Source organism: Alligator mississippiensis, chromosome 3, assembly GCF_030867095.1.
Source record: "Alligator mississippiensis isolate rAllMis1 chromosome 3, rAllMis1, whole genome shotgun sequence".
Classification (NCBI taxonomy): Eukaryota; Metazoa; Chordata; order Crocodylia; family Alligatoridae; genus Alligator; species Alligator mississippiensis.
Window position 1 is genome coordinate 155,332,354 of NC_081826.1, and position 26,928 is coordinate 155,359,281.

Genomic DNA, 26,928 nt, shown 5'->3' on the forward strand with positions numbered 1-26,928 from the left:
GCTACATCCCCCAAAGGTGGCAAGTTTGCACATAACCATCGGGTACAATGCACAGAACTTCAAAAATATCCTTTAACTTGCCATAGGAAGAGCAGGCAGACAAGGGCACTGTCAATGTCCTGCCACTGCAAGGACAAGAAGTCGTGTTAAAATACTCCCAGGAGATCTAAGGAAGAAGACCATGCTCCCCACTACAGAGGAAGGTGAAAAGCCCCACTGTCCATGCCAATATGACTGTGAGGTAAAATTCCTTCCCAGTTCCAGATGTGGTAACTGGTCTGACCCTGAGTGGAAGAGCTAGGTCTTTAGCCAGGAACCACTGGATATTTTAAGTCCCAGAAGGAGCATCAGCATACACCAGTCAAAATCCCCAGCATTGGCTGTGGCAAATACCAATGATTGTGAAGAAGGCAAAACAATTTAAAAATATTCTGACACCTGTAGTAATAGGAAGAGAAAAAAATCCTCCTTGCTCCTCCATGGTGACCAGATAACCAGACATCCTCCACTCTGCACTGCAACCTGCAGACACGAACTCCACAAATCACCCACCCTGACAGGAGAATCCAGAACTCCCTTTTCTATCTTCCTAGCCCCTCCATAAATTTATTCTAACCCCTTTCATCTTGTTTTATAAGGAACCTAGTTGTGGAGCTCTGCTTCATTCTCCTGCTGCTAAGTGCAGTCCTCTCCAATTTCCACTTGCTCTGGACTGCACAACTCCTCTCTGTTCTCCAAGTGTTTGTGGGGATCTCCTGGGGTTGCAGCTCTTGCTTTTCACAGCACACTCCAGGCATTGTTATTCCTAAATTAGCCCTGACCAATACTTATCAAGCCTCTTCTTGAAAACACGCAGTGAAGGACGTTCCACAATTTGCCTGTTCAACTGCCTCACTGTTCTAAGAGTAAAGAAGCTTTTCGTGATATGCAATCTACATTAATTGTGCTTCAGTTTCAAGCCACTACTATGCATCCTCCTTTCTGAGGTGAGGGGGAGGGAAAGTTTCTCTCTCTCCTTTATGGCAGTCTTTAGAACTGACCTAAAATTAATATTTTTTTTAAAGATTTTTTCCAATGGAAAATCAAAAACATTTCATAGATTCATAGATGTTAGGGTCGGAAGGGACCTCAATAGATCATCGAGCCCGACCCCCTGCATAAGCAGGAAAGAGTGCTGGGTGTAGATGACCCCAGCTAGATGCTCATCTAACCTCCTCTTGAAGACCCCCAGGGTAGGGGAGAGCACCACCTCCCTTGGGAGCCCGTTCCAGACCTTGGCCACTCTAACTGTGAAGAAGTTCTTCCTAATGTCCAATCTAAATCTGCTCTCTGCTAGCTTGTGGCCATTGTTTCTTGTAATCCCCGGGGGCGCCTTGGTGAATAAATACTCACCAATTCCCTTCTGTGCCCCCGTGATGAACTTATAGGCAGCCACAAGGTCGCCTTTCAACCTTCTCTTGCGGAGGCTGAAAAGGTCCAGTTTCTCTAGTCTCTCCTCGTAGGGCTTGGTCTGCAGGCCCTTGACCATACGAGTTGCCCTTCTCTTTAACACACTATTTTCTAATAGAAAACATTATTTTTCAGAAAATTCTTTTTTTTCACAGTAAGCAGACAGAAAATTCAAAGGCAGTTCTAAAGAGAGCAAAATATTGACTCTTTTCAATTTTATTCTAATGACCATGCAGGCATCTCTGTTCCATGAATGATATGTGTGCTTTTCCTCTCTTTCCTCCTGCCCCCTTTTAAATATTGGTTTAGAGTATATATTTTTTTTCAAATTTGCCAGGAACTCTTCAGAATCATGCTCGGAAATACAATTTGCCAATAGATGAGCTCAGTTTCAGCTACAATGTTATCCCTGTTTATCGAGACCAAGCACACGTTACAGAAGCATTAAAAATGAGCCAATTCGGGCAAGAATTACCTATGGATATGGAGGTACTTTTGAAATTTATTAGCACTAAAAAATAAAAGACTTTGTATTTTTTATTTGTTAGGTATTTGTCAAAAAATGGCATTGATACTACATAAAATCATATTTCTGTATATTACTAAACTTCAGGCTTTATGTCATGATTCCCCTAAAGCTTATGAAAAAACAAATGTGAAATTTTTTCACAGTACATTTTTCCACAGTCTTGTTTAAAAGTTTCTGAATCTTTATTTTTTCCCCTCCCCCAAGGAGGAAGGCTCTTTCCAAGCAAGATGCTTCATCCCTCTTTGAATCTTTGGTTCTTTTTTGTTTGTATTTGTAACATTTTGTTCATTCTTTTTCATTTGCTGATGTTTATGCCAGTTACCCTCTCCTGAAGATGGTGTATTGGTTCATGGGATGTTCATGGATGCTAGTCGCTGGGATGATGAAGAGATGGTTATAGAGGATGCTTTGCCTAGGCAAATGAATCCTATGTTGCCAGTGGTGCATTTTGAACCCCAACGAAATTATGAACCAAGTCCGTCTTTGTATCAGTCACCACTCTATAAAACTGGAGCCAGAGCAGGAACGCTCTCCACCACAGGTAATTAACTGTTTCTTTAAAATGACATTTTCTTACCAAATCTTAGTTTCATAGTTTCTAGGGTCAGAAGGGACCTGAACAGATCATCAAGTCCGACCCCCTGCCCTGGGCAGGAACAAGTGCTGGGATCATAATACCCCAGCCAGATATCTATCCAACCTCCTCTTGAAGACCCCCAAGGTAGGGGAGAGCACCCCCTCCCGTGGGAGCCCATTCTAGAGCCTGGCAGCCATAACCGTAAAGTAGTGCCTCCTGATATCAAGCCTGAACCTGCTCTCAATCAATTTGTGGCCGTTATTCCTTGTTATCACAGGTGGTGCCCGGGGAAACAGAGCCTCGCCTATTTTCCTCTGGTCCCCCAGTGAGTTTATAGATGACCACCAGATCCCCTCTCAGTCTTCTCTTGTGGAGGCCGAATAGATTCAGGCCCTTTAGTCTATTTTTGTAGGGCCTGGCCTGCTGCCCCCTGACCATGCAGGTGGCCCTCCTTTGGATCCTCTCAAGTTTAGCCACATCCCTCTTGAAGTGCGGTGCCCAGAACTGGACTCAGTACTCCAACTGCAGCCTAATCAATGCTGCATATAGGGGAAGGATCACCCTGGACCTGCTTGTGATGCACTGTAGATGCACGACAAGGTGCGGTTAGCCTTACTGACTGCTTCCTTGCATTGGCAGCTCATGTCCATCCTGGAGTCAACAATGACCCCAAGATCCCTTTCAACCACTGTGTTAATAAGAAGGGTATTCCCCTGCCTATAGGTGTGTTGCAGGTTCCTTCTCCCTAGATGCAGCACCTTGCACTTGTCTGCATTGAATTCCATCCTATTCTCATCCACCCACTTCTGTAACCTGTCTAGGTCTAGCTGGATTCTGTCTCTCCCCTCCAGCGTGCCCACTTCTCCCCACATCTTTGTGTCATCAGCAAATTTGGACAGTGTGCTTTCCACACCCACCTCCAAGTTGCTAATAAAGATGTTTAGTTCCCCAGGACCGAGCCCTGGGGAACTCCATTGCCTACATCCCTCCAAGTCAAAAATGACCTGTCCACCACCACTCTCTGGGTGTGACCTTCGAGCCCATTTGCCACCCATCTGACTGTGTAGGCATCAATGCCACCGTCGCCTAGTTTTTTTTTATAATAATGAGGTGAGAAACAGTGTCAAAGGTCTTCTTGAAGTCCAGATAGACAACATCCACCTCAACACCCACATCCAAGGACTTTGTGACCTGGTTGTAAAAGGAAACAAAGTTGATCAGGCAGGATCTGCCCACAGTGAACCCGCATTGGTTGCCCCTGAGCATTACCACCCATGCTGGGCCCCTGCAGATGTGTCATCTGGTACATATATTATGGAGAGCCTGACTATTTGAGTGGTCAGACCCAAACTTGTCCTGGAATATTTGGTAAAAATTATGTCCATGGGTGATTCAAAAGGAAATATGCCCTAAACTTGTGGTAGGAGTTCTTACTTGACCTTTTGATTGTTTATCACAACAATTTGGTTTTTCCTTTTATGTTATTTTTTTGGATGAGTCTTGGGGCAGATGTGGAATTGCTATAAAATAATCTAAGAAGACTGAAGAAGAAGAGATGCACCAGTCCTGTGGGAATGACTGAAAGCAGCTGGAGCTCTCCCTGGCTCCCTTGTAGCATGCCCATGTTCAGTCTTAGGGAAACACTGGGAAACACTTACTGTTTTTGGATCTGTTCTCTGAAATGTTCTTGTTCCGAATAAATAATTCAGTCACCAGAATCTTCATTAGCAGAGAGTTAAAGCTGTTCAGACCTTAAACTCTTTCAAAAATGCAAACCTATGAAAGAGGGTATTAACACTTAAGGTATTTCATACTCAAATCTCTGAAAACCAGGAAATACTGAGTCAATGTACACAGAGCCTTAACTCGGCCCCCACCATCCCAAAGGTGGCAGTAGCCAAAAGGAATTTTTTGCAAATGCTTTGACCACATCTACTGATTGGTGTGTCTCTACTGAAAAATGAAGGTATTAGTAGTTGGAGCAACTTGGCAGAGCTGTAATTGGCATGTATTGGCAGAGCACCATCCCATGAGTGCTTTTGTACCCAACCTCAATGAGTGATCAAAGCAAAGAGATGCATATGTCCCTTCAGGGATCCAGTACACCTCATTTCAGTGCTGCATTGTATGGGTTGTGTCAGCACTGAAGACCTAAGGTCTGCTTGCCATGGCAGTTAGAAAGGAGATAATTGGAGTTTCTAGATTTAATAATGGGTAAATGAAAGTATAATGTTTCATGGTACCAGGTACATAAGTGTGAAAGGATGACAAATCACTGGCAAACTTAATTTTTTGTTAATTCAGTTCAATTTTTAATTTTTGTCATAAATTTGATAGAATTTTTTATTAATAAAAAAAATCAGGGTTTCTGTTGGCATTAGTGATCCTGCACAGTTTGCACTTGAGGTGAGACAGAGAGGCAAGGGGAAAGTAAAAGATCATATATAATTGTTAATGTTTTTCCCCTTTTTTGTGACAGTGATTGTGACAATGGGACTTGTGGTGATACATGAAATAGCAGATTGTGTAGTTGCTAGCAGGTGAATGAGAGATTACAGACATGGTCTGTGTCCTCAAATCTTGTCTGCTTTCTGACACGGTGGGCACAGTAACTTTATGCATGTGGAAGGCAACTTGTATGCATCTTTTCTTCCCTGCTCCCCATCCAACCATCCTTCACAAGAGAGAGCTCCCATGTCACCACACTCAAGGCTTAGCAATATGTATGTGGTTCATGCTTTCAACTCTCCATACAGAGGAATAAATATGTACTTAAAAGGGCAGAGCCACCAGATTGCAGTTCATATGGTCAGCAAGGGGAGTAAGTTAGACACTGACAGAGGGACAGAGACCCCTCTCTCCCCAAAACTACTTTAAATGAAGGAGATAGTGTGTGTGAGAGAGAGAGAGAGAATCAGTCCCTCTGTAACCAAGTTCATGCTCCAGGCGTCGCTGGACCACCTCCTGCTGGCCATGCAACCTGTACACTGCTCCAGATCTATGGTGCTCTCCCCTTCTCACTCACCTGCCATGCCTTTGGTATAATTATTTGATTGGAAGGGAGGCTGCCTAATGGGTCCTACAGTGAGCCCCAGTTCCTCTGATAGCCAGCAGGTCCCTCCTGGACTCTGCTGGTCTCAATCCTGTCCTTGTTGAGTGGGCACTCTCAGCCTGTCCATGCCCCAGGGCACCTGTAAGCCTTAAGGGCTAATTACGTGGCTCTGACTACCCCTTATATCATGCCCATGCCTTGCATGTGTCACTGTACCATCACTCAGGTGAGACACTAGTTCCCCAAAGCCATCAGGCAACCTCACCTTGCTGAGGCTTCCATCTTCCCAGCTTCTGCCCCTTGACTTTAGTTGATCCCTTAGCCAAGGCCCACTGTCCTAGAGGCTTCTGGGCTCCAGCCCTAGTCACACCCTATCAGGCTTTAGCTTAGCCCCTCTTGGGCTTCAGGCCCCTGGCCCTGGCTCTCACCCTTCTTAGGCCTTGGTTCTGCCCTTCTCAGGCTTCAGGCCCCTGGCTCTATCTCAGCCTCTCTCAGGCACTGAGCCTGCTTCAGCTTTTGCTGGACCCTTGGCCACTATTTCCACCCTTCTTGGGGCTCTGGGCTCTCTGGCCCCAGTCTGTACCTTGAGCCTCACCCCTGGCAGGGCTCAAGGTAGTCACATGCCTTTTAGGCACTCCACGGTGGATTAAATCCCCAGGCACCCTGCCATGAGTTAAACCACCAGGCACCCCACTGTGGCCTCTGCTTACCCCCCTGTAACCCAGGAATAAGCCTTCTGGCAGATCCAAGCTAAGACCCCTCTAGGTCCAAACACGTACAATGGCAGCCTGCCTGAATACCAGGTACTATTCCCCTATGAGCATCTGCACTGTCTCAAGTATTTGCTCAGGTGCTACTAGGGTGCTAGATACTGAACTGACTGTTTTGATAAACATGCATCATGATTTTTAACTCCTTATAATATCATGATGATCATGATTGATCAGTTCATATATCTGGTACTATACTGATTAAACTAATGATGCTGAAACTTAATATGTTTTCATTAACAAGCTGTGTTTCATGCCATTGATCCTATTGCCTTCATTTATGTGCCAGAGATGCAGAAGTAATCATGGTCTGTGGCAATGATTGTATGCCTGATTTCTATAATATGTCTGAATGAGAGGTGTCAAGGCTATCTGAAATGATGCCTGAAAGTATTTGCCCATCTTCAAAAAGTGGGACACCTGTTGTAGACTGGGATCAGCTGGAGTCATAGGATTTATAGCTGTGTAAATCTTAGTATGTGAGATCCAGCGTTAGATGACCTTGGCTTTGTTCATGAGCAGAGATATCTGGCTCCTTAGCAAGCACCTTCTTATTACATTGAAATTAGGGGTTGATGTATGTATTTTTTTCTTTTTTGTTTCCAGTGTCATAAAACGATAAAGAGAAAACTTACGCTCTTCTGATATTTCTAAATTGGGTTTATAATTTTGAATTAGACCTAAAATTTTGAGGATGCTTTCCAGGCTAGCCGTTAGAAGTTCTTTTCACACTGATAACTCATCCGAGACCTTGTAACTCAGATTCATGGTCGGATTTTTCATGCAGTTCAGAAGTGTTTCCAAATTTTATATCTTGCATTGTGAAATTCATAGGGCTGGATACTGAATCCAGGAGCAGGGCCGGGGTTGGGATTGTAGGGCCATGGCAATGAAGGGCTGGGGACTGGGGCAGAGCCATGATCTACTCCCCGCACACCCCTGCCTGTGGAACCAGCGTCCGTCACGGGGGTTTGTAGGGAGCAGATCATGGCTCTGCCCTGGGCCCCTGTCACGGCCCCATGATTCCAGCCCTGGCCTTGCCTGCCCCTCCCACTCCCAGATGCCGCTACCTGCCCAGCTGTGGCCCCATTCCACCTTCACTCTTCTCCCCTTTTACTGTAACCTAGAGGGTTTCAGCAAGTCTATCGCCCACTTTGTTCTGCACCTCAGAGCAGGTACAGGTATCTTTAATATACAAAGCAATGCTTCCATCTTTTTTCCATGTCTATCCTTTCTGAATAAGTTATATCTGTCCTTGACCACATTCCAGTCATGCACATTGTCCCACCTAAGCTTCAGTTATTCTAATTACATCTTAATCATGTATGTATCAGTTTTAGTTTTGAATGTTACCCTGGTTTGGAGGTTTAATATTACATTGGATGCACATTGCTGTAGAAATACAGTAACAGTTTTTATCTCTTCCTTTTCCAACTAGGTCATTCTACCAATTTTGTGGTAACAGTACTATTACCCTCAAAAAGAACAAGTGACTACTGGATATCAAAAGGAACTGCCTTGCTTTGCCAGCTGAATGAATAAGCAGGATGTGGATACAACACAGGAGGGGATTTGTATATATTGCATTCAGTGTATACCCAAAATCCATTTTAGTATTATGACAGCCCTAAACCAAAGACATGAGTAAGGACTGGACTCTTGACAATATAATAGTATGAAATACCAATCTATTCATTGTCTTTTCTGTTTGTCTTAGACTTTATGAAATAAAATATAGCTTGATGTTAGTTTTTCTTTGCTGTTTTTTAGGCCAGTACTTATCCTCTAACTTCTCCTATGATTTGTGTACCTCTGCTTTAACTAAAAACACTGTTCTATGATATTTTTGTGTTTCATATAAAGAAACACATTTTGCATCAGGATGGTAGGTTATTGTGACCGTTGTGATTTACTTTCTCCTTTTATGCTTTGTTTCACTGGAGATTGCTGATGACAACACACGTCTTCAATTAAAAAGATTAATGATCCTTAAATGAATGATTCTGTGGGTCATTTAGGGCCAGATTCAGTTGGCTCACAGACACCTACATTTAGGCAGCAGGATTTGTATATGGGCAAGGGGGTTACGTTTACTGTATTTACCATATTTACTCAAATCTAAGATGACCATCAATTTAAGATTACCCCCCCCCATAATAGATTCTATACATGGAAGATTTATAAATTTGTTATAATTTTCCATGCATATAATCTAATTATTGGAGGGTTGTCTTTAATTTATCCTTCCTACCACTGCAGGGGGGCAGGCAGTAAGGGGACAGGCAGTAGTGGGCAGTCAAGTAGCTTGCCCCCTGCTTGTACCTCTTCCCCCAATCTGCTCCAGCTCTGCTTCAAGCCCCCTTTCCCCCTCTGCCTCTGATCCTCCTCCTTCCTGTGCCCCTCTCCTTCCCCTCCCCCTTCTTCCTAGATTCTGCTCCTTCCTCCCTCCTTCCTTCCAGCCTCTGCTTCCCATCACCCCTCCCCCCCCTTACCATTGTTCTGTGCCAGCAATCTCAGTCCACACTGCATCCTGGGGCACTGAACCCAGAGCACAGCCCCTGCCCAACCCCCTGTAGAAGCCATGAGGGCCACGTGCTGCTGCTATGGGGCCAGGCTGGGGACTTGCTCAGTGCCCCAGGTTGCAGCATGCATAGAGCCTGCAGGTGCAAGCAAGGGTAAGGGAGAGAGTAGGTGGGGGAACAGAGGCTGCGTTAGGCAGGAGGGGGAGATGTGGGGTGTGCAGAGGTAGTGGGAAAGGGAAGAGGAGCAGGCTGCAGCTAAGCCCCAATCCCAGGTAGAGACTAGAGCCCAAGCCATTGTAGTTGCCCTTCTCACCCTCCCCAACCCCCTCACCCCCATCCTTGTACATGATTCTAAGACAGGGACAGGCAATTATTTTGAGCAGAGGGCTACTTACCAAGTTTTAGCAAGCTGTCAAGGGCCATGTTTCCCCCTTTGGCACAGGGAAGCAGGAACAGTGCCACAGTCCCAGGCCAGAAGCCTCTGCTAGGCAGGGGCTTCTGGTTAGGGGGGTAGGGCTGGGCAGGCCTTGCTGCTGCATCCTGCCGCCACCTTCCCCTGAGTCCTACTACCCTTGGCTCCTCTCATCTTTGACAGGCAGCCAGGAGCAAATAAATATTAATTTTGAAAAATTGTAGGGGCCCTGCAGGCCAGATAGGATGGCCCAGCAGGTTGGATCCAGCCCCCAGATCATATTTTGTCCACCCCTGTTCTAAGATGAGGGTTTTTTCCCCTTATGTTAAATGAGAAAAAATACCTCATTATAGAATTGAATAAACCAAGGATCCCTTTATAGCCAGTTGGGAGACTTGAGTGTCTCTGATGAGGGATGCAATTTGACTGTGTTTAGGTGCCTATCTCCTCTGCAGAGAATGGGAGAAGTGCATGCTTCCAAAGGGTGGTCCAGAGAGCTTGGAGGTGCCTAGAGCTCAACAATAGGAGACATTACTGCAATTCCACCCCTCAGACAACCATAGCTGGACAACAAGAGGCAGGGTGACGTGTCTGTAAGAATGCAGGTAGGGTGGCCCACGTGGAAGAAGAGTGAATGTTTTATGCCATTACTTGGGAACTCTCAAAGAACAAGGAAAGGGATGCACACAAAGCTGTTTCTGTCAGTTCCTGCAGGATTTCATATTAGCATGGACTGTTTCCTGAACTCCATCCCTAAGAGCAAACCAGCCAAAATGGACAGGGGTATTGTCAGCTTACAAAAATCGTATCTGAAAGCAGTCTGGGTAAAAGTCAAGGACACCAAGGTATCCAGAAGCTACCACAGCTGCTTCAACACTCTCAGCTCTCTCAAATATGTTCTCCACTGAGACACAATATACTAAATGGTAATAGACAAAATGTTAACGCATGAAATTGAACCTTGAACAAGCAGCTTCTCCACTGCCTATTTAGATGGAGTTGGACTGATGGTAACCATGGTGGTCCAGAAAGTACATGAGAAACAAGGTTCTCGGGTGCTACCTTTTTACTGGGCCAATTGCATAATTGGGAGAGATGTTAGATGAGTACCTGTGGAGTTCTGAGAGGTTAGAAGATATAGCAGTTAATTACAGTGAGTCATAAAACTATCATCCATGTTGAGTTCATGGTATTGTTCAATAAATTTATGAATTCCCCAAGAAGATGGGTTCGGGAACAAAAATTCATAATTTACTAGCCACTATACACCATGCTAAACATAGATGATGACTCATAATCTAACTGGCATCTCTTCTAATCTCTCACTACGCCATAGGTAATAATGATCCTTTTCCCTTCTGAATGGTCTTGTTCTTTTACATAATTAGGTTATCTATTCAGCTAAACTTCTCTGCCTTTGAAGCTACTTCTGATATCTTGCCTTTGCTTCTAATCTGCAGCCCTCCTCCAATCCTTTAAGTGTCTTTTTTTCTTGTACATGTGGAGCTAACAAAAGCCACTGGTTTATGTGGTATTTAGCTGAGGCTGTACCTGCTTCTTTCCTAGACATGAAGAAGGGTATTTTATGTTCAAAGCTCATCTAACATTTCTCTTAACTATACAGGTAATCCAAAAAAAGATATCACACAAAAAAACCCTTGCTTCTTGCATATAAATAGAAGTTGTTAAAGTCCTCCGGAAGATCCCATGGTTTCCCTATTACTCTCCAGCAGCAGTATTGGAAGGGTGCAGTTCATGGTTGTAGGAAAGAATTATTTTCAACATACCTAGGACCCCTTTAAGGGAACACAGTCTGGAAGTTAGGTAAGAAAAATAGTGAATTCTTGCTCCTGTTACTTATCAGGCAAATAAGTTAAGTACCTCAAAGACATACTAGGAAAGGTCCCCACCCCAGAGAAATTAATAGCACCAGATGGTAGAATGTTTAATCATGATGTGAGGCAGACAAGATTCTTTGGGTAAATCTGATATATCAAATGTATGACCAACTAAAACTGCAGATGCTCCCTCTGCCTGAGGAAGGGTGTTTGTACTCAAAAGAAGAATTTTTCCAACTATTTTAGTTGGTCTAATAAAAAATATGAGATTTACCCAAAGAACCTTGTCTGCCTATGTCCTTAGCTACAACCAACACCTCTAACCATGATGTGAAGAACTCATCCTCTGGTGAAGAGTCCAGTGGCCCCCTTTGTGTCCACATGACCAGTTGTATAATCTGCTGGTAGATTAAAATCCCAACAAGAGAGCCAAGCAACTGTATTATGGCGAAGGTTTCATTACAAGATAGATAGAAGCCTGTGATAAGAGGCCTTTTACCATCATACACCAATGGACTGATTTAACAATTACTCTTTATTAATGTTTAAACATTGCATTATAATAGTTAATAACAGCAAATTGGTACATGTAAACACAAAAGTAGGCTATGTCAAAGTGTAGCTAACAAAAAATAAATTTTGCTTTTACACAATTCTTTTAACAAGACTGCTGTGGCCATGTTTGAAAGTAGATCATACAAACAGAACTGAGCAAAGAATAAAGATATAGCACTGCAAGACAAACCTGAGAATTCTAACAGTGAAGTCCTGGCCTCCAACTGAAATAAGTGGCATCCTCCCATGGCCTTTACTGAAGCTGTATTTAAATGGCAGCTTTAATTCAAAATCATTAGAGATGTTTCAATTTAAGCACAAAGCCAGCACCACAGCAACAGCTAAACAGCAAGAGGAGACTGCGGCAGGCTCATGTAGAATCTATGCACGTGCCTGAATGGGTACCAAATTTTCTGTTTTCTTTCAACAACCAATCTTACATGCATTTAAAAAAAATACTTTAAAATCTTAGCAAAAATACATTATGTCAACATATTTACTGGAAAAAAAATTTTGTCACAGAATTAGTAAAAGCTAACACAATTGTAGTTTATTTCACTGAAGGCATTATACAGCAATACCAGAGTGCAGAGTGATCACTGCCAATCTGAGAAATGCACAGCACAGCCATAATAAACAAAGATGCTAAAATGTAAAGATACCAAAAATGACAGTTTACTAAAGAACAGGTTAATCTGAGTGATTTGTCAAAGTAGCTGTTAAAGAGTAGCTAAATTTCTACTAGTGTTTTCTTAGCAGCACACACACACTAGTGTAAAGTTGTAACAAATATACTGTAGTTTAGGTTCTCAACTATCTCAATTGTCACAGATTATGACATTATTACAGGTAGACACAGTCTAAGAAATAAATAACAGAGCCCAGTGTTTTATATTATTCAGTAATTACAATCACTACCATTAGGGATAATCAGCTTCTGAAACTAATTTCAACTTCATTCTATGCAAGTTAGCTCATAAAAGTACACTTCTCTGTTTCAAATTACTTCATTTAGCAGAGTTAATGGCAATGCTTATTTGGAAATGGCATTTCTTTCACTGTGTTCATCTCAGAGCTTTATGTAAAATCCTTTGAAACAGCTTCTATGAAATTTGGAGCAGACATTAGTACTGTAAATGTGCAGATGATTGCAAACAATGAAAATGCAACCAAGCATAATCTGTCTATAACAGCAGCTGCAAACTTCCACTCACTACAGATTTCTTCACCCTCATCTTGTTTTCTGAAGCGCATTGCAATGAACTGAACTTCTTCCAGGATTTTGACAATCACTGGGATAGTATCCATTAAAGCCCTCTTTTGAACAAGCTCAATATCTTCCGGGGAGGAGCAAGTGACCTTTCCATACTTGCCTCCTAAATCGCTGTTTTGTGGGCAGCAAGGATTTTCCATGGCATGATAGCTGTAGATTATGTTGCCATTGCTAGATGGGTGCCCAGGTAAAACGTTCATCTCAACACTGCTAATGCTTGAATCTTGCTTGTAGTAGCTGTACTTGCAAGAGAGGGGCTTTATGTTTTCTCCAGGTTTTCTCATTCTTAAAAACCAAGCACACCAGTTCAGCAGAACAACACGAACCTAAAACACAGCAAGAAATGACGATAATATAGATAAAGTACAATCCTGTTCTGTAAGTGGTCCCAACACACTGCACATTAGCAGATGGAGGTAATAGCAGCTATTGCTATGGTACCTGAGCATTACATTGAAAGAAGTATTTTTGCTTGTTTTGTACTTTTTCAAACTTGCCTCTCAAAGTGAAATGTTTCATGCATGATCTGTTTCTGAAAATGTTTGTTTTTTCTGAGGTGGGGGTGGGTAGTATGAGGACGTAAGGTAAGTGGGCTAAGTCCCAGCCTGCAGTTCTGGTTGGGAACACTGGAAGGTGGTGGGGTGAGGTGCATATGTCACTGGGTCCAGTTCCCTAAGTAGGACATCAATATGCCCTTTTCATCTCAAGGCCAGATGGCAGTCTGGGCCAGACAACAGGGCTCAGAGACTGTTCTTGGATTGGTTCCCCATGACATAATGCTTCATTGTATCATTGTTCAAAGGTAGGTCAGAGAGAAAAGGTCCCAGGAGAGGCTGGGAGAAGGCCCCGGGGTGGACTGGGAGTAAAGGAATAGTCCCAGGGAGGACAGAGTAAAGTCAGAGTGAGGACAGAGGGAACTGAAATGGCACAATGAAGACTGTTTTGGAGCAGCCTGTTTTGCTGTGTTGGGGACAATCGGCATTCTGACACCCCTCTTTAAAAGAAAAAAAACACCCTCTCCTTCCCAGGAGCTGACCAAAAAGGAGCCTCAGAGATGGGGGTGCTACAGGTCACAGTGGAAGCCAGGGACTAAGAAAAGCCAGGGTCCCAAAGCCAGAGGCTGTCTCCTTGTGAATCCATGATAGGACTGGCTGCAGGGGGTCCTTTCAGGAGAAGGAAAACAAGTAAGGCTGCTTCTTGGGGTGTCCTGAGGAACAGCTTTCCCCTTCCCCTCTGAAAGGGGCAGTTTGATCTTTTTGTGACAGGGAGGAAATACATTTCTACCAAAAGTTCCATCTGTTTTGAGAGCATGAGACAAAATTTAGTCTACAAAGCAATTCTCGTGCTTTTTGGGAAGCATTCCAGGGTGGCCAGAAAGAATCAATGATGTTCACAACTACCAGTGAGATGTTATGCCTAAAAGATTTTGGGAAGTAATGAAAATGCTTGTTGTAAAAGGTTTCTGACTCAGGCTGCTTAGAGCAGTGATTCTCAACCGGGGTGCCACAAGGTGCGGCTCAATATTAGGTGTGCAAACAGCTGCACATCATTCATGAGATAAACCAAGAGATTTCAAATGGGAGTCCACAGTGGGCACGTCTACATGAGATGCTTTACTGCTCAGTACGCTAATCGACTGCACAGTAAAGCATCACCATGTAACCATGTAAATTAGTCTACTGCACAGTTGGCTAGTGCCTGTAAATACAGGTATTAGATTACCTGCACATTAGTTACTGTGCAGTAGTGCTCATGTAGACGCTGACCAGGATAAAATTTGCTTCCAGTCAGCCACACCAGCAGGGGGCCTAGTCCTGGTGCTGCTCAGGTACTGGCTCTCGCCAGGAACCAATCAGCATCAGGATGGAGTCGCAAATGTGCACGGGGCCAGGAGACAGCTGCCGCTGCAGCCGGCAGAGCTCTCCTGGCCCTGTGAACATTGGGATTAGCCCCATACCCCTGGCCATCCCCTGGGCTAGCACCCCGGGGGAGCCTGGAACTCCTCCTGACTGATGCAGGGGGGGCAGAGCAGGGCAGGAGCAGATTTTCTCCCAACAGGGTGCACATGTAGTCATGCCCCTGGGAAGTAAAATACTGTGCAGTAAGCCGATAGCGCATTAACAGAACATACTGATGCTCTCAGTGTCAAGAATATTCTGACCTGTTGTGGTCTTTCTGAGTTCTTTGCCACAGAAGAATTAGTTTGTTATTTTTTTGTAGTAAAAAAAGGGAAAGCTAAGGTCTGGCATATTCTAAAGAGGTGCTCTGAGTCTAAAAATGGGTCCCTCCACTGTAACAAGGTGTGTCTTAAGTCCAAAAAAAGGTTGAGAACCACTGGCCTAAAACTTTCCGAACAGGCAATTTTTTTCACTTTCTTCTAAACAAATTCATTAGCTGCCTCCACACTAGTGGAAATGTTTGTTTCCCCGGGGACAAGTAGCAGTGGCACACTTTGTGCTGACCCCAGCAGCCTCAGGGAGCTGCAGGGAGCCTCAGGGAGCTGCAGCCCCAATGCTCCTGCACCTGGCAGCCTGGCCCTCAGCTGGAGCATGCCTCCAGCCAGCTAGTCTCTGGTTTTGGGCAGCATGGACTACTGCCAAATGCACCACCCTGCTTTTTTTTTTGTCATGGGTTTTTTTGACTCTGGGATCTCCCGGGATCAACCCCACCCCCACCCCGTGCTGCCAAGTAGCAGTGTGGGGCACGCCTGCACGTACAGTGTGTGCAGAGGTCTGTGACACCACATACCACGCATCCATGCTCATCTAGATGTGGCCATTGTGTTAATTGAAAGCCATTTTAATCCTTTCACAAAGAGTTAAAAAGAAAACCCACCACAGGCATTCCTTATTAAAAAGCCAAATAAATTTAAAACAGTTCAAAATCTAAACCTTTTTCAGAGGAAATGGAACAAACACAGGTGTTATTTTCTCATACTCTGGTACACGGTCCATGATAACTGTCTAACCTGAATATGAGAGTCTACTGTGTATACGGTTGTTGTCAAGACTGTGAAATGAATTAATACAAGAGGATGTACCTTATTTTTCCCCTCAAATTAATCTGTAGAGCTCTTATCTGAACCCCTGGCAGACAGGAATTCTGTTGGTTGGCATAGATTGCTGTAACCACAGCAAGGTAAATCAATTAAATACTGTATCTGTAAAATGTCCAGATTATTACTTCAGAGAGTATGTGTTCAGGAATGGATTGCCCTTTATGGAGGACCTGTGAAAGTCACTTTTAAAAGGTAAGAAACCATTTGCATTTTTCATTGTGGTTGTAGAAAAAACAGTCCCCAAATGACAGACAACTAAATTGATGCAAACTTACTTGAACCTACACAGTTCTTACCACCATTTAGAACAGTGGCTCCCAACCTTTTTGTTGCTGTGACCCTAAATCTAGGTCACGACTCCTGCCCCTGCCACCGACTCACTCATGCCTGGCAGTGCCAGAAGAGCCTGGGCTGGGATCTCAGGGGACAGCAGTGGCAAGAGCCATGTGGACCATGCACCAGGAGAGCCCCGGAGGTGGGAGGGCCAGAGTGAGGAGTGGACCCCCCATAATCCTGATTCGGGTTGCAACCTGCAGTTGGGAGCCACTGATTTAGGAGGTTACAGTACAAGGGTATGAAATGCCCTTGTGAGAGGTGCAATGCCCTGAAATCATGGAATATTAAAGTATTATTTTATTAACTTCATAAATGTTAGATGCAGCTTTATGGGTCTGCTGGTGATTGTATTCCAGGCTGAAGGGTCCAGGATGCTTCTTTAAGGTGCTAAAAGAAATAGGAGGGGAGAATTAATTCAAGTCCCCCATGTGTAAACAACATAGGTGTGACAGGGCCATTAACACGCCTGGCACTTTAAGAGGGGAAGAGGCCTCATGAGAAGCAGCCTGCAGGTGTGGCAGGGACCCATTAGAGTGTCACCTGACCGGAAGGGGGCTGGGGTTGAACTATATAAACCCAGGGCCTGAGCCACTCAGGCAGCCTAGCTCTGAGGGCCATGGAGAGAGGAGCTCCTGGGCAGGAGGGCTCCTAGGTAACATCTGAGCTGGGGTAAACAACTCTGGAGGTTTGTGGCTGGGACTAAAGGATGGTGGAGGTCCCAACAGGCCTAGGAATGGAGAGACCTGTGAGCAAGGGCTGGTGAGTCCATAGCTCAGTGGGGGCAAAAACAGGCCTGGGAATAGAGGGGCCTGGGAAGTATGGCTAGAGAGGCTGTAGCCTGTGGAGGAGCAGAGCAGAGAACTGAAGAGCTGGGAAGCAAGGAGGCCAGGATGCCTGTGGTCTCACCTGTCCTAGAAGTGGGCCAAAGTCTAGGGAGACTAAGAGTCAAGGACTATTGCCAGAGACCGAGGGGGTCAGTAGACCCATAGCCTAAAAATATAGGGCAAGGGAGCCCAAAGAACAGGGCCAGGGGCCCGAAGCTCAGGAGGGGCGGAGACAGGAGCCTGAGAGGGTAGGACATGGTGCTCGGAAGTACTGCACAGAGGCAAAGTGCCCGAGTGGGGAGCACAGGCTGAGATGTTGTGCTCAGGACTAGCCATCAGACGCAAAGTGCCCAGGTGGAGAAGGCAAGCCTGGAGGCTACATCTGGGAGTATAGCCAAGCTAGGCAAAGTGTCTGGGCAGAGAGGCCCAGTCACAGGGACAGAGGCCATGGCCCAAGGCGGCTGATGATGGATGTGATTGACAACACCTGCAAGGCACGGGTGTGGTGTAAGGGGCAGTTGGAGACACATTATAAGCCCTTAAGGCACAGAGTAATGAGACCTAAGCTCAAGAGCAAATAAGATCTCACTCAGGGATCTCAAAGGCAGCCTCCCTTTTCTAAGTACTTATTTCCATCAAGGTGTGGCAGATGAGGAGAAGGGGAGAATGCTTACGGGACCAAGGATATTACGGGAGCAGGGTGACCATCAGGGGGCACCACAGCCCCTCCTCCCCCTCCCCCCCCCCCCCCCCCCCCTGGGTTCCTGGCATGTTACACCAGGTAATTAGTCTTTTGAAGTTTCATGTCCTGGAAGGAAATATACTTCAAGTGATTCGACCTGGCTCAAAGGCCTCAGCTGACAAAGGACTGGAAACTGCAAAATAAAATTTCTCCTGAGGTGGGGAAAGGAAGGGGTGCACTCTATTTAAAAACTGACAGGCTTGATGCTGTACAGATAGACTTCACAAAAAAACACAAAGTACATTAGATCTGCCAGGATCTCCAGGTGACCTGGTAAGCTTAGAATACAGAGATACTGATTGTTGTTTTCAAGATCTGTTTTCCCTGAAATGCTTTTGTTTTGAACCAAATAAGACATTTGGCTAACTGGATAGTCCTGAGAGAACAGCCGAACACATGTTGAACAGATGACACACATGCTGAAGTAAACACAGGATTCTGGCCCAAGAAAGGTGACAGCTGGTGGCCCGAAATCCAACTGGGTTGCCTATAAAGAAACTCCAAGATGATCCAAGGTGCAGTTAACACAAGGAATCAAAGCACTGGAAGTCACCTATCTGCACACTTCCTGAAGGAATCCCTTTAGAGATTGGTCATCTTTTTCACTGAGGTCACTTCTAAAATGTTGGTACAGGATTTGCCAGGTGATGGGAATTTTCAGCTATCCTACAAGGTAGCTTCCCTCTTACTAACTGGATGTTTTCTTGGTTGCCTGTGTTGACATTCACACTGATTTCCTAGGAATTACTGACTGCTCAGCATGTTTGAGCAATAGCTGTGAACCCAGCAAGTTTGAAATTAAGGCATTTTTAAGCCACCTAAATTTGCACTTAAGAGTCAAGTTTCCCTTGTTTAAAAATCTTGTTCTTCCAGTTTAAGGGTTATTGGTGCTCACTTTCCCCAGATGAGGCACTGGGGTGGTTTCTGTCCAAACACCTTGTCTGACCAAGTCCACTATCCAGACATCTGTCCAGTGAAGAATTAAGATGCACCATTGAATCATATTTGCATGCTCCACAGAAATACATTCCACAAGATAAAAAATACTACAAAATATAAGAGGTCAGGAGAACTGAAGGGTGAACCATCGTAAAACAAAACTCAAAACAGAAAAGCAGAATTGCTGCTATAGAAGCCACATTTATGAAGGAAGAAAACTTCCAAGATTTTTATTAATAATGATATCAATCAGCCTGAAGTATTGTGATTGGAGAAGAAAGATGGTCTTATGATTATGATACGCCAGTGGAAAATCAAATGATCTGAGTTCAGTTCCTGGCTTTGCCACTGACTTTCTGTGTGTTCTTGGACAATACACTTTATGTCCACATCCAGATGTGCAGGGGCATGTGTCTGCAGTGGCACAAACAGTACAAATTTGTGCCACTACTTTGTACCATAGTGCATGCCCCTGAGCTTTGTTGTGGGATACTGCATCCCATTTTGGACAAACTGCCCTTGCCCAGCTCCTCCTGGCTTCTAGCATGCTGGAGCCCCATGCGGGGGTGGGGGGGTTGCTACCAGGAAATCCCTGTAGCAAATTTTGCCCCCACACTGTAAGTCTGCAGCACAGCACATGTTTTAATATCTCACGTGTGCAGTTTGTGGCTCCGCGAAGAGGTTTGTGGTGCCACAAACTGCCTGTGCCCACATGTGGTGATGCAGTCCATGTCTCTTTGTTGAAGTTCCCCACCTATAACATGCAGATGATAACTGCTACTTCCATCTGTCAGTTTAACTATCCAATTATTTCATTCACAGTTATCATAGAAAAAAACCCCCTAAAGCATAGTTAACCCTTCTTAAGTGTTCAGGGAAGACACACCAAAAGGGTGGATACATGCCTGCCATTTCCTCCAGACTCTTCTCATCCATGTTCTTGAGGTTCACAACCCTCCCATCCATTAGCTAGTGCAGGGTCTTCCCTGGTAGTGCCTGTCAGCTGAGGCTAAGCTATGTAGGCTGTTAGCTGAAAACATCAGCTGTTCCAAGACCCAACCTTGAAGGCTGGCTGTGTGGCCCCCTACCGGCCCCACTTGTCCTGCTTGCCCCACTGTAGCCTCCCAGGGGATCACTCTGCTGCCTTGCCCATTGTGTCTTGATGGATAAGATGATTATCCAGTCAGATGCAAAAGTGGGCTTTTGGTGCTTCACCTGTCCCTACTCATCATCAGGCATAGCACCCTGCCCTGAGCAGGATTCCTCCTCTTATTCTCAGTCCTAGCTAAAAGTGACTTGCTTAACTCCAGGCTCTGGGCCCTTCTGGCCCAGTCCTCTGTAAGCTCAAACCCATTGTTGCACTTCTTTGCACTCAGCCACAGGCCCTGCCTCTCTAGCACCACTCATGGCCCCACTGGCCCTAATAGTGGTCTTCAGCCTCCCTTATAGCTGTGCCCATACTTCATGGGTCTTATACTAGCTCCATCTACCAGACCCCCAACTCTGTCTTAATGTCAGCTCACTTAGCCCAGCAGGTCCCTGGCCCTGGCAGGGCTGCTTCAGCTTACCAGGTCCATGACTTTTGCAGGGCTTAAAAAGCAGTCAGTCCTCACTGTGGCCTTCAACTGCCCCTTTTGCCATAACCAAGCCTCCAGTCAAAACAAGGAAATGAACATTTGACCAAATGGTCTCCAAGCACCAGACCTGGACCTGCCCTGCTGAGTTTCCAGGTCCTAGCAACCTCCTGCCCTCTCTCCATTGGCTCCCCCCAGCTTTCCTGCATATCTATGTTACCTGGGTTCCCTTCCCTTGCAGATGAGAGATCAGGAGTTCAGGGTCAGACTGAGCCCTCTAGCTCCACCCCTTCAGGTCATATGACCTCCCTTCTCACCCCAACTTACCCAGGGGCTTCTGCTTACCCCATTACTCAGCCTGCTGGTCTGGTCTCCTGCAGTCTGCTCACCTGTTCTTTACCTGGTTTTTCATTACCTGTCTACCTAGAGCCCTGCAATAAGCCCTGTGCCTTATTTCAGGGGCAGCTTATCCCAAGTAGCTATCTGCTAGGGCTACGTGAAGCTTAGGTCACTGATCTGATTTGGCAGAGATTCGGCCCAATTCGGTGGCCAAATCTCCAAATCCAAATTGAGTCAGGAGACTCTTTAATCTCTGCAAATTGAATCGGAACCCTCCGAATCGATTTGGAGAGATTCGGAAAGATTTGGCCACAGGCACAGCTTTAAATGCTTTTTCTACATACCCAGCATTGGAGGAGTCACGTACCAGGAGGCTCGTGACTCCTCCAATGCTGGGGCGCATGGAACGTCCCACAGGAGCATGGAGGGGTTCCCAGTGCACTCAGCAGCAGACCCAGAAGTAGACTAGAAGCACTTCTCGGTGACTGATGTCTTCTGGGCCTGGGGGGGCACCCGGGGTCTCCCCACAGCCAATTGCAGATACAGGGGGGCGCTGGGGGCCCCCCTGCATGCTCCCCAGCGGACCCAGAAGTGGGCTGGAAGTAATTCTGGTCCACTTCTGGGTTCATTGCTAAGCATGCGGCACCACCACCACCCCCAGCGCTCCTGTGGGACACTCCATCCGCCACATCGCAGCATTCACAAGCTACACCTGGTGCCTCAAGGTGCGTAGAAAAAACATTTAAAGCTGTGTCTATGGCTGAATCACTGATTCTCTGAATCAGTATCGAATTTTCAGATTCAAATTCAGCTGAATCTAATCAGGAACAGTGATCTGAATCAACTAATCAAATCACTGTCCCTGATTTGGGCCAAATCCAAATCCGAATCAAATAGGGCCCGTTTCGCACACCCCTACTATAGGGAGCTCTGTAGTTCCTCTCTATATTCTCTTGGGCTGCTTTCTTGTCAGAAGCTGGCCCTTGCCCCGCCTGATTGCAGGCCTTGCCTTCTGTCCTTTTCTTCTTGAAGTGACAAAGTCCCTTGACTCCTCTTACACAGCTCAATGTGCAGCTGCAACCAGAAAAGCCAATAAAATACTGGGCACCATTATCATGCCACTATACAAATCCATGATGCATCTACATCTTGAGAGGGCAAAGACAAAGTGAATAGGGAATTGTTATTCACCAAGACCCAGAATACTAAAACTAGAGAGTAACTATCAAAAGTAGTAGAAGACAGATTTAAAACAAAAGAAAGCACTTTTTTGCACAGCATGTTATTAACTTCTGGAACTCATTGCCCTGAAAGGTGATAGAGGCAGATAGCATAGCCAGGTTCAGAAAGGGACCAGATAAATTCATGGATGATAGGTCAATTAATAGTTATTGAACTAAACAGTTGGAGATGTTTCCTCTAGCATCTCTAAGTCAATGATTGTGGATACGCGGGAGAGTAATGAACAGGGTTCCTAGTTTTCTCTGTTAAAGAATCCAAAATTCTCTAATTAAAAAACCCCAAATCCACATTTTTCCACGCTTAAGATGAAATGCCACTAATATATATATAGGTATCAGGTGAACACAATGTTTTATTAATATATTTGCAATTTTAAAGGAATTTGGAAACCTACCAGTATCTCAATCATTATAATAAAATAAATTCTAAATATCTATATATTTTGGTGTTTGATTTGGGGTTTTTTTATCATGGAAAATCAGAGTTCCCCTTGCTCCCTTTGCTCACTAGGATGCAGGTACAGCTGTGGCTGTCTCCCCAACTGCTTTGTGGTGCTGAGCAGACCTGATCTGCTGTTACCCCTCTCTCCCAAACCACAGTCCCCCCCTCAACCCTGCCAGTGTCCCTCACTCCTGACCTACAATCCCTCGCCACACCCCCAGGCCAATGGGGGAAGCAGCAGTCTGCCAGGAGGCTGCAGCTTAAACTTGAACTGTCAATTGTACAGCCCTGCTTTAAAACATACATCCCTACCATTGTCTGACCCAATCAGGCACTTATTATCTAACTCTTGTAGCAGTGATTACAGAGGCATTCACCCTTAGTGCTCTGTTACATGTTAGACTTGTGAGATGTTAAAGGTGCTAAGCCTCTAGCACTTATTTAGCTCTCAAATGATGACCACAAACGTCTGTTGACACATTTGAAAAATTTGCTCTTGGCAAAACTACTGGTTTTAGGGGACCAACCAAAAGAAAGCACAATTTCTGGCTATTACAGCAACCTCGGTACCTCTGGATCTTGGTTGGTATTTGAATACCAAGGTGGTAGATAGATCCATGTAAACTCCCCAGCATTAGGTGGCAAGGTAGAAAAATAACTATCAGTCGCTCTCCTCTTCTGTCTCCTAATGGAACAGACAGGAGCACAATGGACCAATATCTCTTGGGAAGAGAAAGGAACCTGTTTAACTGGAACTTACTTACCAGTTCAGGAAAGCAGAGCTGTTGGCTATAACAACTAATTAAGCCATGTACCTTCTATGTAGGTCCTTCACCTGCCCCTATTTTTTCAGCAGTCAATTCCTTTGAAACAGAAGGGGGAAAATAATCCCACAACAGTCTCCAATTAATTAGGGAAAGAGAATTGAAATACGCAGAGCCCCCTTGGTGCTGTGGAGTGGAATGGTAGGGGATCTGTTGAGATTCAATTTGCAGAGAACAAGAGTTTCAGGTAAGCAATTTCCTCCTCTCTGCAGATAACTATCTTAATAGATTCCTCTTCTTATTGCTACAGGGATGCCTCTGAAAGAAATATATGGATTGCAACAGGCAGCAAAGAAGAAAATCAAAAAGCTGAATGTGCCCAGAATCACAATGGCAAAAACATTTGTGTTTGCACGCAGGGAGAGAAGCTACTTTTCATTCTTTCAGTACATCTTCCTCCATACCAATGTGTAGGACTCCTGCCTTTTCACTCCAAATCTAGCAACCCTGTGGCTTCTTATGCAGTAGTTTTCTCTTTCCTGGTATGGCACATACACATCCAAACAACATCTTGATCCAAACATCCACTTCTTGATTTTATTTTTTGGGACTGCAGTACAGTCTATAGATCCCAGTTAGGCAACACACACAATCATAGAATCATAGACAGTTAGGGTTGGAAGGGACCTCAGGAGGTCATCTAGTCCAACCTCCTGCACTAAGCAGGACCATCCCCAACTAGATCATCCCAGCCAAAGTTTTGTCTTGCTCAGTTCTGAAAACCACCAAGGATGAAGTTTCCAATACCTCTCCAGGTAACCTGCTCCAGTGTTTTACTACCCTCCTAGTGAGAAAATTCTTCCTAATATCTAACCTAAACTTCCCTAGCTGCAACTTGAGACCATTGCTCCTTCTTCTCCTCAGTCCTTTCATCCAGCCCATATCCAGCCCATGAGAGACAATCCCTACCCACAAGAGACAGGACAGGCAATGGCTAGGAGAGGAAATAGAGAAGTAAAGTGCCTCACTCAAGGTCACCCAGCAAATCATTCGTAGGCCTTGGAGTAGAACCCAGGCATCCTGAATCACATGCTGGTGTGCTACTCAGTAGACCATTCCCTGCTCTATTTCGTAATCTCCTTCACTTTCATGTTCCTAGAAAACAAATGCCAATAGCAAGAGAAAATAGCCCTTTCATCGACAATTCCACAAGCAGGCTGAAGGGCATGGCCTCCACAGATGCCAGAGGAAGGTGATAGGCCAGTTTCATGCACCACTAGTTAGGCCATACTATAAAAGCTATTAAATTATGGAAGGTTCTGTACATGCCAACTACTCTGGCACGGGCAACAGAACTGGTCATGAGAGGACAGAACAAGGCTAGAACATCCCTCCCTTCAGGCCTGTGCTGCCATAGGTAAAACCTCAAAGAGAGTCTCATTGTCCAAGACAGCGTCTCCTACGTGACTGAAATTTTAGAGGTATCCATGGGCAACTACCCAACTTCAGTGAATTGGGGGAGGCCTGGAAGCCCTCCTCAGAGCTGGATGGGCCTGGTGGCAAGCAACAACTCACTGAATGGTGAGGAGGGTCTGGATCCTGGCAGTTCTGGGAAAACAACACAACCAGTCCACAGCCCTTCTAAGGCAAAAGACCCCAGAGTCCTACTTAATCATGAGGGCTATGGCCCTCCTGCCTTACACACTCCTCCCATAAACAGGATTTTATTGAGATGGATGTCTTCAGAGCTCTCTGAGACCAAAGCAAGTGGCTGATGTTCATTCAGAATCCATTTGCTATGCCGTCTAGAAGGTAAGGTGATTTTAAATACCATAACAGTCACATTAAGAAATAATTACTAGCATGCCCAGTAGCTACTAGACTTTTCACTCTGTTTGTTTTAAATGTGCAGTGACACTCTGAATTATTTTTAGAGTACACAATTTGGGATACAGAGCAGTTTCCTCCCAACCCATCCTGCATTTCCTGTCTAAAAGTAGGATGATGCCGGTAGGTCGTGTGACATTTTTACATCTTGTCAGGGTAATTGCCCAGCATGACAGTTACAATAGATGAAGTATCAGAGGATGCTGTAGAAACAGACTGTAAAAATATCAGACTGGACAGATAATTGTGGATATTTGTATCCACTTCCATTTTCATTTTCTTTCCTTTTTAATTGGGCTAATGTCCCCTGTATAAAAGACCTTTCACAAGAGATATGAAGAGGAAAAAAGGCCTCATTTTTTCTTGTGTTGAAAATTTGAACACTGTTCCTAAAAATCATCTTCCTATTTAATAAAATGTAGTTGGCAGCAACTTCAGGGAAGTTGTGGAAGCCATGACCTCAAAACAGACAGGGGCCACAGAATGACTCGGGTACAGGTGACAAATGTTACGAACAGGATAAGAAAGGTGTCAGTCAGAGTTGAAACGAAGGATCTTCAGGGAAATTTTAAAATGGGAATCCAGGGCAACAACACTGCTCTGTAGAGTTCAAGGAGTGAGTGGATACTACCTGAGGCCTCGCAGCCACAAAGGCCCCCAGCTGATACATGTCAAACTTTCCCCACCTTAACTAATGCCAAGAGGAAGCTGACAAGGATTTTGAGGCTGAATGACAGACCAGCAGGCCAAAATCCTCCATCCACACCCAGGACAAGCACAAGACCTCAGCAATGATCAAGCCAAGCAGCATGGCGAAGGGACGCTTCAGCTTCTACATCCTTTCGTCTTAGAGGCATCATCAGAAGCATGTCACTGATGATTAACTCATCTCTCATTGTGTTCTGACCAGACCAACCCCTGCCCCTCATTACCAGGTGGAGGCAGGAAAAGAGGCACCCAACAGCCTGAGAGCACCTCCAGCTCTTACTACAACACAAAGACTGCTTCCCCAGCTAGTTTTCTGCATCCAGGCCCAGCAGCTGCAAGACTTGAAGCCAGACCCTGACTTGAACCCTCCCTTTGAACACTGTGTTGAAGCTGAAACAGTGGGGTTGGTAGGGTTGCTAACTCTGACTGAAGCTATTCTGGGAGATTTTTTTGTTCCAACATGACATAATGTCATTAATAGGGGTGCACCAATAGAGTTTTTGGGCCAATACTGATGGCCAATTTTTAACGAGCCATATCATCTGATACCAATCTTATTGCTGATATGCAGCTTGGCAGCATGGAAAGCATCCAGCTGGTAAGTCTGTTGTGAGGGGAGGGGTGTGTGGGGGGCAGATCGAGGCCCCCGCGGTGAAGGAGGGAGTGGGGCTGAGGCAGGGGAAGGGGCAGGGGCAGGAGCTGCGCAGACAGGGTAGAGTGTGGGACAGAGCCATGAATAGCTCGTCTGGGTGGCATGGGGGGGCAGCTCGTGCCACTACGCTCCCCAGGAGGGCATGGGGGGCATGTGCCCCCGGATCTGCGCACAGGTTGAGGGCAGAGTGCTGCTGCATGCTGGAGCCAGGGCACCGGCAAGCTCTTCCCAGCAGCGGCCTGGGCTGGGTTGTGCTCAAGGCGGCGCTGGAAGGGAGGCTACAGGGGGGTGCAGACCCCCACAAATTCACCATAGCCCCCATCACAGCATCACTGCCACCTCTCCCAAGTGCAGCCCTGGCCCAACCCTCCCTGCCCCCAACCCCAGCCTGCAGCAGCAGCCTGCCCTCGCCCCACATGCAGATATGCAGATCCAGGGGCACACG

General features: G+C 45.4%; 2 protein-coding genes across 4 annotated transcripts in view; one reads left to right on the forward strand and one right to left on the reverse strand.

The window, feature by feature from the left end:
• DNAH6 (dynein axonemal heavy chain 6) overlaps nt 1-8,125 on the forward strand; it is a 289,163-nt gene extending 281,038 nt beyond the window's left edge. For both annotated transcript variants that reach the window (XM_059724560.1, XM_059724561.1), the window contains exons 75-77: nt 1,787-1,938; nt 2,297-2,519; nt 7,816-8,125. In XM_059724560.1, coding sequence (XP_059580543.1) covers nt 1,787-1,938; nt 2,297-2,519; nt 7,816-7,919 — 479 coding nt within the window. In that variant the 3' untranslated portion in view covers nt 7,920-8,125. The remainder of the gene's footprint in view (nt 1-1,786; nt 1,939-2,296; nt 2,520-7,815) is intronic.
• A 3,540-nt stretch (nt 8,126-11,665) lies between these two features.
• Nucleotides 11,666-26,928, reverse strand: part of LOC102561740 (neuronal acetylcholine receptor subunit alpha-7) — a 167,998-nt gene continuing 152,735 nt past the window's right edge. For both annotated transcript variants that reach the window (XM_006276962.3, XM_019490637.1), the window contains one exon: nt 11,666-13,303. In XM_006276962.3, coding sequence (XP_006277024.1) covers nt 12,782-13,303 — 522 coding nt within the window. In that variant the 3' untranslated portion in view covers nt 11,666-12,781. The remainder of the gene's footprint in view (nt 13,304-26,928) is intronic.